At 45.5% G+C, this 13,963-nt stretch overlaps 1 protein-coding gene across 1 annotated transcript in view; it reads left to right on the top strand.

The window, feature by feature from the left end:
• The first annotated feature begins 6,189 nt into the window (after positions 1-6,189).
• The window catches only part of ALDH7A1 (aldehyde dehydrogenase 7 family member A1), a 30,150-nt gene continuing 22,376 nt past the window's right edge, over positions 6,190-13,963 (top strand). Inside the window, exons 1-5 of the mRNA XM_084833980.1 lie at positions 6,190-6,411; positions 6,893-6,946; positions 8,663-8,728; positions 9,970-10,050; positions 13,628-13,751. Of these exons, the coding sequence (XP_084690106.1) occupies positions 6,196-6,411; positions 6,893-6,946; positions 8,663-8,728; positions 9,970-10,050; positions 13,628-13,751 (541 nt within the window). The 5' untranslated portion in view covers positions 6,190-6,195. The remainder of the gene's footprint in view (positions 6,412-6,892; positions 6,947-8,662; positions 8,729-9,969; positions 10,051-13,627; positions 13,752-13,963) is intronic.

Genomic DNA, 13,963 nt, shown 5'->3' with positions numbered 1-13,963 from the left:
CAGGCTTCCTGCACTGAGCAGGGGGTTGGACTTGATGGTCTTGTAGGCATCTTCCAACTCTATGATTCGATGAATCTGCAGCTACCAGCTAAAATGTCTCCAATCACTGGTATCTTTTATCACCAGTATTATTGGTGGTGATCTACAGCCCAGCCTGGATTATGATACTTCTCTTTCACAGGCTTTGGGTGCTTATAGACAGGAAACTAGCTGCCAGCAAAGATGGACCACCTAAAGGTAAAGGTGTCCCCAACCAGTCGTGTCTGACTCTAGGGTGTGGTGCTCATTCCCGTTTCTAAGCCGAAGAGCCAGCGCTGTCCGAAGACGCTTCCGTGGTCATGTGGCCGGCATGACTGAACACCGAGGTGCACGGAACGCTGTTACCTTTCCCGCCGAGGCGGTACCTATTTATCTACTTGCAATTTCTTGCTTTCGAACTGCTAGGTTGGCAGAAGCTGGGACTGAAGACGGGAGCTCACTCCGTCACGCAGCACTCGGGTCTCGAACTGCTGACCTGCCGACCTTCCAGTCTGCAGTTCAGCGTCTTAACTGCTAAGCCACCACGGCCCCTTGGACCACCTAACAGAGACATAAATCCAAGGACTAAGGTCTACAATAAGCTCAGAAGCCAACTCTATCCCCATATCAGTTCAGGCAACACTATTGCAGGACATTATAACAATTGCCAGCTATGCCCTTCTTCTGACTTCACATCTGTCTCCAGCAGACAAAATAATAAATGGGCACCAGTTTGACATAAGAATGGCAATGTTCAGAAACCAGTGGGAGAACATTTCAATCTCCCACAATACTCAGCTGCTAACCTGATAATCATCATTATTCAACAACAACAAATCAAAAGGAGAGTCTAGCATGGAAGTGCTCATATAGCAGCAAATTTGATTTTGTTCATCTAGGTATTAATAGACCACATGGATTTGTCTACCACAGCAAGTGGTAAATTAGCATAGCATAACTAAAAAAATTGTGTCAGCACATTACTGTTGTTGTGAATGCTCACTGTTCTTATCTGGCATGTCAAATGTCACAGACCTACTGTTCCTCTTGAATTTAGGGGGGTCAATTGCAAAAGAAGGCAGGGCTCCTAAACCTTTAATAATAGTAGAGAAGAGGGAATTTCAGTTGGTGTGGCTGGTCCTGTTCTGCATATGTCACCCTACTTGCATTTCATGGTCTTTTCGTTCCACTGTTTACAATGGCTTTTCTCTGTACCCGTGTGGTGTGTGTGTGTATACATATATGTGCCAACTAAGGATGGCTATGTGTGTACACACACACATACCCACAGCTGATAAAGGGAGATCCAGTCCATGAAAGCTTATAACACTGCAATCTTATGAATGTCTACTCAGATGTAAGCCTCATTGAGTTCAATGGTGCTTACTCTGAGGTAAGTGTTTAAAGTATTACAGATAAAATCTGTTAGGTATTTATTTATTTGATTTAATTTGTACTCCATCTTTCTACCAAGAAAATGGCATTCAAAGTGGCTATCACAAGATACTTTGTTGCTTTTGTTTAAGCACGCTAATATGCCCACCCCTCTGGAATTATTTATTTGAAGATTTTTTATCCCTCTTCAGCCAAAAACAGCTCCCAGTGTCTTAAAAAGATTAATTAGTGAAACCTTTCTTTCTGCAGTCATAAACCACTAAATTTTTGATATACTTGCTTTAAAATAATGATTCCTAAATTCAATTTATTTCATAAAGGTGAGACTGATTTTAAAATGCAGTTGTGCAGGGTTCCATGTTCCACAACTTACACTGTTGCATTTAACTTATCACTGTACTTTCTAAGCCTGCAGTCTGACAGCAATAAGCCATGGTGCATTCTTTAAGCCATGGTGCATTACAGCATGTGCTGGATGGCCTTTGAATATTTCACCCATGGATATAGCTTGTCATGTCATCCATACCTGGTGAGGTGGGCTGTGTGAGGGTTAAACAACCCTTGCACAACCCATGGCTTGTTTTAGAGTTAAGCAAGTTGTTTAACCCTTGGCACAACCCACCCCCACCTGTTCAGAGTACACAAATTGTGGCTTGAATCATCAAAATGGCCACCCACATACACCACAGCCAACTGTAGCTTAAATATGCCATGGCTTATTTGATCATGAGAACCAGCCCTATCTGTGAGATGTTAAGACAGTAGGTTTGTCTGATACCCACAATTTTGCCTGGAATATTGAGGCATATGTATTTTCCCCCCTTTTGGAAGAATTTAAAGACCAGCAATAGTTCTGGTATTTGGCACTTACAGTTCAAGGGCTAGATAGGAAGTGGATCATGTATACTTCCAACAAGCCTGTGGAGTGAGATGCTTTCTGCCCCCCCCTTTTTCCCCTCCCTCCTGTTGTACTATAGCTAGAGGAGCCGAGTGTTTTTTTTCTCTTTGCCAGAATGCTGGGAGTAAACTTAATTCTGTTGGAACCAGACTCAGTCTGACTTGGAGTTGAAATCAATTGTTCTGCAAGGGGAGGAAGGTTCATTTAAGATTCGAATGAGGCAATGACCCACGCTAGCTATTCCTTTCCAAAACCAACCCCCCTCCTTATTCTGAGGGAGAGGGAAAGTGGTACAGAAAAAAAAGGAACATGGATGGCAAACCCAGAAACTTAAGTCCCTTCAGTACTGAGGAACCCTGTATCAGTGCAGACCATACTCCTGGACCAGCATATCATGGCACCATCATGCTCTCTGCGCACAGAGAGGTTCACCATAAAGGGGCCTCTTGGGGTTTTTATTTTACTCCCATAGGCTATAATGTAACTTACTAACTCATGTTTACTTAACTAACGATATAGCAATCACACCTGTGTTTTTGGCTATAATTGATGCACACTCCCAAGGTCATATACATCACTGGCAAGATGTTGTTACACTCCACAGCTGGCACTGATTATCTTATCTACTCTCACCCAAAAAGTATGCCTAGCCATCCTAACTGTGCTCCCTACATTCTCCTACGGACACCAGAGGCCGGTAAAGAGCAAGTTAAAGGGGAGCTGCAAGCAAGGAGAAGGCTTACTGTAATACACTATTGCTATTCTCCTTGAGATCACAGTGGTTTTCCGGGGTGTCCCACACTCCCACTACATTTGTGACTAAGTCTGGATCCTGTCTATTGCTTGGAATGTCTGAAAAAAAATGGCACTCCCTCTTGCCCTGGTGTTTACTTATCACATGGTGCAAATTAAGCATAAAATCTAATGTAAGTCCTACTAAGAGTAGACACACTGAAATGAACAGGACTTAAGTTAGCCATGACTAACTTAAGTCCCATTCATTTCAATGGGTTTACTCTTAGTAGGACTTACATTAGATTTTACCCAATATCACAGTTCAATTCCATGTGGTGATCTATCTATAGCATCTATCTATGCAGTGTATTAAATTCCACCGTTCCCAGACTATGCACACCCCTCAAACCATGCAGGCATAAGCTTAGTTCTGAGAACGCAGTGTCCCTCCTGGACAATTTCAAAATCTAGAATTTGGGTTTTGTTCTTTCAAATGCTAGACCCATTCCACATTCATTGCACACCAGGATCAGGTTCTGAGTACACAGTGCTGAGCAAAGGAAAACACTGCCTCTTTCTAGTGAAAAAGCTAGATACCATAGGACACCTTTCAGACTTCATTGTCTCTTTGCCAGATGTCAAAGTCAGGACATGTGAACAAAGTCTCTTGGAAGTTCCTGGAGGGTCACCTGAGTCTCCAAGCGGAATCTTGTCAATTTCAAATGCTTGTGCCTGGGCTGCTCCCTTTCCTGGGGGTTCATTGTGCCAGTGAATGGTAGACCATGGCAGTTGTGGTCACAAAGACCTCTTAAGGACACAATCCTATGCGTGTTTAGACAGAAAAAAGTCCTACAGTTCCCAGCATTCCCCAGCCAGCCATATTGACTAGAGAGTGCTGGGAGTTGTAGGACTTCTTTCTGTCTAAACATGAATAGGGTTGCGGCCTAAGTAACTGAAATCAGAGGCTGCTCTTTAGGTATATGTCCTTACTTGATCCACCTCTGGAGCAGCTGAAGTTCCAAGTGCATCAGAAACTGTAACTTACAGCCCGCTGGAATCTGCTTGCTCTCAGAAACACAATTCACCTTTTAGGAATAAGAGTTGGTCTAAGGGTCACTGGAACTTAGCAAGAGAATGGTTCAAGAGATATGGGAAGTGGTGCAAAATACTTATCTCAAATGTATTTAAAATCGTAACACCCAGGATGGCTGAGATGTAATTTCTCATAGATTTTACCAGATTTTATGAAAATAATCCATGGCATCTATTTCCAGTTACAACCCACTGACGGCTATATCAGAGAAAGCAGTGGTGAATAGCTATGAGAACTATCGTTTCTCCAGCTTAAGTCTGCAATCCTATACACACTTACTTGTGAGTATGCCCCACTGAACTGAATGGGGCTTATTCCTCAGTAGACATGTAAGGATTGCACCGTTAGTCTGTTACACAACAAGATGAAGAAGCCCAACTGGTATTCCCTAAGTTCTATTTATTGAGAAACAAATACTGAGGTTTACCAATATCCAAAAAGAAGTTAAACTTAGAGATGAATTTAGCTAAATGTCATTCTATAATAACCCATTGCAGGGAGGGCAGATTTCCTGTATCAGTGTTTAATATGAGTTGTGGTTCCACTATGAATGTATTCTTAGTAAATTTCATCCCGGATACATGACTAACAGAGAAGAGGGTGCCCTTGGCCACACATCACAGCTACTGCACATCTCCAGTTAGGAATAAGGCCTCCCATAGCACCATTTTGGATTCCTAGGCTCAAATCCAAGAACTTTTCGTTTTTAAACATGCTTTCAAAAACAAGGCCCAGTTTATACATTCATTAGCATGCAGTTTGGACCTTAGCACTTCAGGTGGAATGTTGCATGTCTGGCTGCTCCTTCATCCAAAACAAAAGTGCACATCAAAAAAAAATCCTTAGAATGTCATGCAGAATCTTTCATTTTAGCCTTCTCCCCGCCTTGTCACGCTGTGTTTCCACATATAGATGAGCATTCAAATACACAAAGCCCCACCTGCAGTTCAAAGTGGTAATGTTGTAGAGTCCACTTGATTTTGCTGAAGGTATAAACCGGGTTTAAGAGAATCAGACCTGTCTATGGTTAATTGATAAGAGGATGAGTCATACTGAGAAATCAAGCCCTATGACTTGTACATGTTGCTTCATTGTTCCAAGGCAATGGAAATAAGTTCTCGCTTGCCTTGCTACTCCGTCCTCTTTTTTTTTTCCCCTGCCCCACTCTTGCTTAACATGACAGGATGACGTTCCGCAGGTACAGATACACAGTGAAGCAGAAAATGTACGTCAAATTTCTGCCTGTAGCATGCACAGGATCTCTGTGACATGCATATGTGTGTGTAGCAGGGGAGTGGCAAGCTGTTGCAAGAGTCTGGAACTGGTGAAATTAAGGCCAGGGGACAGATATCGATCAATATGTGTCCACCACCACCACCACCACCCGCCTGCTTTCCAAATTTAGCCTCTGAAGTAAGACCTTCAGGGCAGCTTCCTCCATTTCACACACGATCATTGTTGTCTCTAGAATTTAGCTGCACTATCAACCAATCCAGGGCTCTGCGTCCTGTTACAAGAATTGTCTCCCGCTCCCCCTTGTATCTATAAAATCACCTTTGAAAATGCATGGGTTGTATGGACTGAAGGCAGAGTATACGAAACCAGTGGCTGTGGGGGAGTAAATGGAGCGTGTCCAGCAGGCTAACAAGCAAGAGAGCAGCATCGCTGCATCAGCTGCGCTTTCCAGGCGGCTTTGATTTCCGCAGGCACGCGCTCCGCCTTCCCCAACCCGGTGCCCTCCAGACGTCTTGGACTACAACTCCCAGCATCCCCAGCCAACTCCCAGCCTTTCCCAACCGGCTTGGGGAAAGCTGCGCTAGATGGCCTACTCTTTCCCTCCACCGTTGCCTCGAATCCGCTGGAGGGGAAGGAGCTTTGCGCCCTCGCGTCTCCGAAGGAGGCTAGCGCTGGTTGGAGGCATCCCTTGCCTGATCCTGCCCGCAACGTGGACGGAGCCAATCTCGGCTCTCAGAGCCGGGGGGGCGGAACTGCTGGCCGACGCCTCCTCCGTCTCCGCTTCTATTGGCTTTTGTGAGCATTCCGGCCCCTTCCCGCTATGTTGCTGCAGCTCGGCGTCGCGGCTCTCTCCAGACACGCCGTGGCAAGGCAGAGAGCCGCCTTCCTCCTGCTCCGCACGCCCGCCTGCTGCAGACCCGCCGCCCGCATGTCGACCTTGCTGATCAACCAAGCCCCGTACGCGTGGCTGAAAGAACTGGGCCTTCAAGAAGACAACGAGGGAGTTTATAATGGCTCCTGGGGAGGAAGAGGAGAGGTAGGCGGCTCGCCCCAGGGGGAGGGGAAGAGCCCTGGCCGACCGCCTAGAAGCAGAGCGAAGAGCGCGCGCTGAAGCGAAGCCAAGTTTTGGAGTTTGCCCCCTCCGCGGCGAACTCTCAAACTCTCCCGTGAGTTTCCTGAAGGGGGAAGCGTCGCGCTAAAAAGGCGCCCCCTTTCTTTCCTTGGTTGCAGATCTGCGGGTTCGGAACACGGTTTCTTTTCTTGGGCTTTTCTGTGCCACTTGAGTGCTTTTCTCTGTGCTGCTTCCCGTTGTGCCTGTGCTAGAAAAGCTTGTTTCTGCATGCTGATTGCTGCCCTATTTCAGGTGCAGATCAGGGTGAACGTGTATGTATTGAGATGTATGGCCGCACAAACAGACTATATCCTTTCCCCAATGTATAGTGCCTTTTGAACCTTATTCATTAAGCACACACCTGTATTCATAGTAACTAAATGTGACTGGAACGTCTTCCCTTTAGGTTGTGACAACATACTGCCCTGCAAACCAGCAACCAATAGCCAGAGTTCGTCAGGTAAGGTTTTTCTTCTATCTTCAGGGTCTTTAGTTAGTTTATGACATTTATGTATTGCTTCACGCAACTGAAAGGAGACCCAAAATGATTTACAAAGAAATAATAATAATAACAACAACAATAATACCTCCACACCAAATATAGTATGCAATGACATATTATTTATTTATTTATTATATTTATTAATCGCCCATCTGGCTGGTCACTCAGATATTAATTAAAATCTTACAAATTTACACAACTATCCAGTTCTAAAATATCACCTAAAGGACAAAAGTTATCCCTGATCCAGGACTGATGTGAACCACAAAAATAACCACCAGAGCCAGACTATCCGAATGCCTGGGAAAAGAGAAATGTCTTTGCCTGGCACCTAAAAGATGACAAAGTTGATGCCAGGCAAGCTTCTTTGGGGCTACCACAGCAAAGGCCCATTGTCTTGTTGCCACTCTCCAAACATCTCTTGGAGAGGGCTTGGAAAGAAAGGCCTCAGATTTCAGTCTTTGGGCCTAGGCAGGTTTGAATGGAGAAAGGTGGTCCTTTAGTTAAATGCTACACTAGAAAAAACAGCCTCCATGCTCTTAAATAGCTGGAGACTAAGCTGGGAATGTTAAGAAAGATTATAGAGAAAAATGCGAAAACTGGTTGAGGGCAGTGTAAGTTGCAAATTTTATGGTCATAGTCTCCCTTTCTCTCCTGGATGGAGATCGTGTGTGTTGAAGTGGTGCTGTTCTGATGACATCACAGAAACAGGTTTATAGCATGCTCCTCCTCTTATCCTATCCCTCCAGGTTCACCATTTCAAAAGGTTCTTAAGCTTTTGTTGGCAGAGATAAGATATGCCCCAAAGACCAGCATAGCACTATTTTGTGCTGTCAATTTGTGCTATGGCATAACCCAGCCTTCCCCAGCCTGGCGCTCTCCAAGTGTTTTGGAATACAACCCCCATCAGCCCCAGCCAGCAGCCAGTGGTCATGGATGATGGGAATTGTAGTCCAACATAACTGGCATGCGCCAGGTTGTGGAAGGCAGGCATAAGTGAAGGCTTGTTCTAAATCAGATGAAGCAGGGGTGGAGAAGGGTTTTGGGGTGAGGGGCCAAATGACACTTCCTCTCCACCCTGGCCCTTCGCAGGCTGGGTGGTGTCACTGGGCATGGCCACACCCTGATGTCATTCACTCCCTGGCCAAAGCACTTTGGCCATGGACTGGCTTTGCTGCATGTAGGCTTTCCCCGGTTGGGGCAAGCTTTCATGCAGCGAAGACACCCTGACTGAGGTGGCAACTGGAGGAGCATTCCAGCCAGTGTCTCAAGTGGGGCTATTTTGCTCATGCTGTGGCCTCCGCAATTGAGGATGGTGCAGCATAGGCAAAGCTGCCCTGACTGAGGCAGTGTTTGGAGTGTTCCAGCCGTCATCTCGGCCAGGGGACACTTCACCTGCATTGTCTCCTCCCCAGTGAGGGGAAGGCCCAGCATGGGTGAGTCACTGGCTTCGTGCAGTGGCTTTCATCCCTGTGGGGTGGCGTGCAAATGGACTTAGGTGGCACTGGAAGGAGAAGCTCCTCCCAGTGCTACCCATCTGTCCATGTGCCACCCCACTGGCTGAGTCCCCAGTGTCCACAGCTCAAATCTTATCTCCAAATAGTAGATCCTACAGATACTTGCACGAATACATTATAAACAAAGCAAGGTTTTTAAAAATTGTTTTTCTTTTAGGCCAGTTTGGAAGACTATGAAGAAACAGTAAAGAAAGCTAAAGAGGCATGGAAAGTATGGGCGGAGGTGTGTTAAACCATTTCATATTTTTCTGAAATATACCTAATTGATGTTCTTCAGTGAGCCACGAATCCATTAAGGCTTCAATCCTTACTCCCACTTACCTGGGAGTAAGCTCCATTGAACTCAGTGGGACTTGCATCTGAATAGACATGTGCAGGATTGTGATGTAAACCCTCTGGCTGTCTTTGAACCATTCACATTGAATAAAGCTTTCCCTTGGAACAAAGTATATTTGATCTTGTGAGAATTGCCACTGGTATAGATTGCTGAAGTTCACAAATCTTGTAACAACCATACTGCCTTTTAAGGGTTGTATTCATCTCTTATCATATTTTGGCTCCAGTATCCACAGTATTACATCTGTGTGATTGCCTTTGAGACTTACGGCCTTTTGTTCTTCTGGTTATGCAGAGATTCTTTGTATACTTGTCTCATCCTTCAGTGATAAGCAGTCTGCTTTACAGTTGACTCAAATTATCCCTATGCTCTTTGAAGTATTCTAGGATTATCATACTTTTGGCTGAAGAAGAGAGGGAAGGCTCCTACCTTAATTTACACGCTATATAGCGAAGATGTACAGTTTCGCATACTGTGTTTGCTTACAACTTGGGCTTCATGCATCCATATTTTTTCCTGGCCTTCCAGCCACAGTCCTTTTCCTCTGCTGGTTGGGAGCAACAGTGAAACCTAGTGTCGGTGCTGTATAAGTGTTTCAATAAGTATTTGGTTACATGTTGACATTAATGACATGGAATACCCATTTAGAAGCAATGGATGTGTCAGCAGTGCCCGTTTGAAAGTAAATCCAGTTATCATTAGCAGATCTATTAAGTGTTGGTGGAAGCTGCATTTTTGGAATTGGGAGGGGCAAGAGGTTTCAAAATAATGAGAAGGACCCAGTGGAATGGGTGACATGACAGAGAGGAGACTACAGGAACGGGGTGAAATGGTGAGATGGGTGGTCTGGTAGAATGACTAGCATCTGGATGACAAAAGCGATTGGGAGGAAAGAGAGGATACCGTGGGAACACCCCTATCATTCCACCCAGTCTCTGTATCTGCCTCCATGTAGTTTCACGCAATATTGATTCCTTTGAATACTTCTAGTGCTGTTGGGTTATCATTCTAATGAAAACCTTGATGATTTGCTATTGGTACAGTATATGATTGGGAAGGTATATTAAAAATGTGTATGTGCTGAGTGTTTTCTGAGCTTAACAAACCAGTTTCCACTCTTTGTATAGGTTCCTGCACCTAAACGAGGAGAAATAGTGAGACAGATTGGTGATGCCTTGAGACAGAAAATCAAAGTTCTGGGAAACTTGGTAAGTTCTACTGCTGAAGTGATAATCACCCTAGCTAAAAATTCTGGTTTGTTCTAAATGCCCATTGTCTGTAAAATAAGAAATGGCCCAGTTCTGGCTAGGGATGTTGGCGAAACCTGCAACGGAACCAAATGAGTTCTGATTTTCATGAATCCAAACCGTGGATTCCGCAGTGGATCAACTTTTCCCCTGTTGGGCGGAGATTTGCGGACTGGTTTTCTAACTTTCCCAAATTTTGTGCAAATTTTGTTGTATTAAAATATGCAAAATTAAAAAAAAAAAAACCCGGCTGAAAATGTGCATTTCCCCCATAGGCTAAAATGAAAATGCACATTTATATTTATTTATTTCATTTCTATACCACCCAATAGCCGAAGCTCTCTGGGCGGTTCACAAAAATTAAAACCAAACAACACACAATAAAACAATTTAAAATATATAGAACATTAAAACCACAATATAACAATACAACCACAATAAAACCTAGCAGCAGTGCAAGAGTTTAAAATACAGATTTAAAACAGCAAAGATAAAAATTTAGAAAGCTAAAATGCTAAAATGCCTGGGAAAATAAAAAGGTCTTCACCTGGCGCCGAAAGGAGTACAATGTAGGCGCCAGGCGAACCTCACTAGGGAGCTCATTCCAGAGCCGGGGTGCCACAGCAGAAAAAGCCCTCCTCCTAGTAGCCACCCGCCTCACTTCCTTTGGCAGGGGCTCACGGAGAAGGGCCACTGACGATGATCTTAAGGTCCAGGCAGGCACATATGGGAGGAGGCGATCCTTCAGGTAACCTGGCCCCAAGCCATTAAGGGCTTTGAATGTTAACACCAGCACTTTGAATCGGGCCCGGAAATGCACTGGCAGCCAGTGCAGCTGGAAAAGTACTGGCGTAATATGAGCTCGCAGGCCAGTCCCTGTTAACAATCTTGCTGCCCTATTTTGGACCAGCTGAAGTTTCCGGACCATTTTCAAAGGATAGCCCCACTATTTCCCATTTGGGGGAAATTTGCTGATTTTCACATATGCAAATTCTCACATTTGCTCAAATTCAGGGGAAAAAACCCCTATTCCATTGATGGGTGGATGACAGAACAAAAGGTGTCTGACAGTTCATGAAACAGCGACAGAACGGATTTTACATAATCCGTACATCCATATTTCTAGCTGTGTTACTACTAAGGATGCAATGTTTCGTTGATTATTACATTTAGGGAGCAATCCTATCCAAATAGGCGGCTGCCTCCGAACTTGGAGGCTACCAGCTATCCAAAGCAGGGCAGGAGAAGTACAGAGGGGATTGTTCCCTCTGCGCTTGTCCTGCCCTGCTTTTTGGCTAGACGGCGAATTGTGGCTGTCTAGCCGTGGAAGGACGGAGTGGTGAAGGAGGCACATAGGTCAGTTCTAGGGGTGTACGAAAGTCACTTACCTGGTCTCGCAGCTTTTCGCGGTGGGGGGGAGGCGCTTCGCTGCTCCCCACGCGAAGTTCAGGCCGGGGGGGGGAGGCTTCCCGCCTCACCCGGCCGAAATTCAGGCCGGGGGCGGGGAGGCTTCCCGCCTTGCCTGGCCGAAATTCAGGCCGGGGAGGAGGCGCCTCGCCTCGCCCGGCCGCGAAATTAAAAGTTAAAAAAAAAACAAAACGCCCCCGTGATAGGCTACGTGACGATTAACGTAGCCTATGACGGCTAGATCTGCAAAGTCAGCCGTGATAGGCTACGTAAATCGTCACGTAGCCTATCACGGCTGACTTTGCAAATCTAGCCATGATAGGCTACGTTAATCGCCACGTAGCCTATCACGGGGGCGTTTTGTTTTTTTTCTTTTATTGGAATGGCGGTGGCGGCAGCCGGTCGAAAGACCGGCTGCCTTTCCCGCCTCGGACGAAGACCCGACGAACCGCCGGCCGGACCCGCCGCTGGGAGGGACATTCGGCAAAGGTAAGTCCCGTCCCGGGGGGGGGCAGGGGGGGCGGAGAATTTCTCACCGGAACTTGTTCGGGGGGCCGAACACGTTGGCGCTCGGGCCCCCGAAGTTTCGGGGAGAAATTCTCCGCCAACCCTAGTCAGTTCCCAGAAAACAACATATCCTATAGCCATCTAGCTGCTGTCTAGTGGCTGTAAGATTGCTTCCTTAACATTTAAAATGTTTTGATCAGTGTAGCCCAATTCAAATTAAACTGGCCAGCAGGCCTTAATTTTTTTTTAATGCAAGTAATTAAAACATTGCAGATGGCAAGTGCAGTCTTAAGAGGCATTCCCTTCTGTGTGAGAGAAAAGGAGGAATGAACAAAAGTATGCCTTTTTACATCAGAACTATTGTTTTCTCAGGTTGAAATCCTATACACTGGCCTTTTCCAACCTGCTGCCCCCCAGATGTTTGGGCTACAATTCCAAGCATCCCCCAGCCAGCATGGTCAGTGGTCCACGATGATGGGAGCTATAGTCCAAAAGATCTGGAAGGCACCAGGATGGGGAAGCCTGCTAAGGTTACATTCCTATTGGATCCACCCTGGGTGCTCTCACGCCTCCGAACTTGGAGGCTTACAAGTATCCAATGCAGAGCAGCAGCGGATTGTGCCTCCCATACTGCATTTTCGCTACATGGGCACTTTCACCCATCTAGTGGAGGCCTCGGAGAGGGGGAGGAGAGGAGGCTGGGGATAGCTTGTATCCCCACTTCCCCAGTCTCCTTTCCACCCACCAAAATGCCCCCTTTTACCCATCTGAGTTTGCATTTGTGAGCTCATAGAAGCAACCGACACAGTTCTCTCTGCACCAGCTATAAGAGGGCAGGGGAGGGGGTGGGAATCTCAGTTTCCTGGCTCCGAGTTTGGAACACTGCCTCCAACCTTGGATCCAGAAATCCAAAATATCCTATGTCCCCCAACGCAGTCTGAGCCACAGGATTGCTCTCTAAATCCAAGATGCACCAACGGGAGCCAGAAATTTGTTTTGAGTACCAGAACTGAACAGAGCTCACAGTCCGACCATGCAAAAAGAGTTACACTCCTGGTTATCCCAAGTTTTCTTCATTTCAGCAGTGTAATTTAGAGTGGAGGCCAGGAGTGGGCAGAGCAGAGATTGTTTTATTGTTGCTATTGTTAAACAGCTGGGCATCAGAAATCCTTTCCAATCTACTGCAAATCACCCAGAGATCTTCCATTAGATCCATATCTACCTTCTGCCCACCCTATATATCACATGTGGCTACTTTTGAGAGATGTTTAAAACCAAAGGGTGCATGCAGTGTGTCCAAAAGTCTATGAAATTAAAGCAAAAACATCTGATAGCAATATATCAAAAGAAATGGAAGATGGCAACCAACATTGTATTCTAAATAAACCAATAAATGAAATTCCGTGGGCAAGTTGGTGCATCTAAGGTATTTTATTACCTGTATTCTACTTTTCTGTAGAACAAAAACAGCTACTGTTCTCTTCTCCCTTCTTCCTTTTTTGTGTTCATCTTCTTGGATTTTAAAATACTTTGGCAGGGTCCTGGTAACTCTTAATGTAGTGCTTAGTAGAATTTTAAACCCTTATAATTAAACAACATTAATAATTGTCCTTAATACATTCAGGTTTCCTTAGAGATGGGGAAGATCTTCGTTGAGGGTGTTGGTGAAGTGCAGGAGTACGTGGATGTCTGTGACTATGCTGTTGGCTTATCCCGAATGATCGGTGGACCTGTCTTGCCTTCAGAAAGTAAGCTTGTATTTTTCATGTCATATGAATATATCCTAGTTGCAGAAAATATCAGTAGCATTGACTCTGGGTCAGACTTCATTGCGTATCATGTAGTGTGTAGCGGAGACTTCTTTTGCTCTAGAGTAAGTGCATGTGGCATCCATTCTGGAAAGCAAACAGTGGTGGTGGCAGGGGCTTAATCTTCCTCTCCCAGTGCGTGGTGCTCCCTA

The sequence above is a fragment of the Heloderma suspectum genome, chromosome 2, assembly GCF_057233095.1.
Source record: "Heloderma suspectum isolate Gila_16-S chromosome 2, 16-S_ref, whole genome shotgun sequence".
NCBI classification, from domain to species: Eukaryota; Metazoa; Chordata; class Lepidosauria; order Squamata; family Helodermatidae; genus Heloderma; species Heloderma suspectum.
This window is presented reverse-complemented; position numbering and strand designations above follow the sequence as displayed.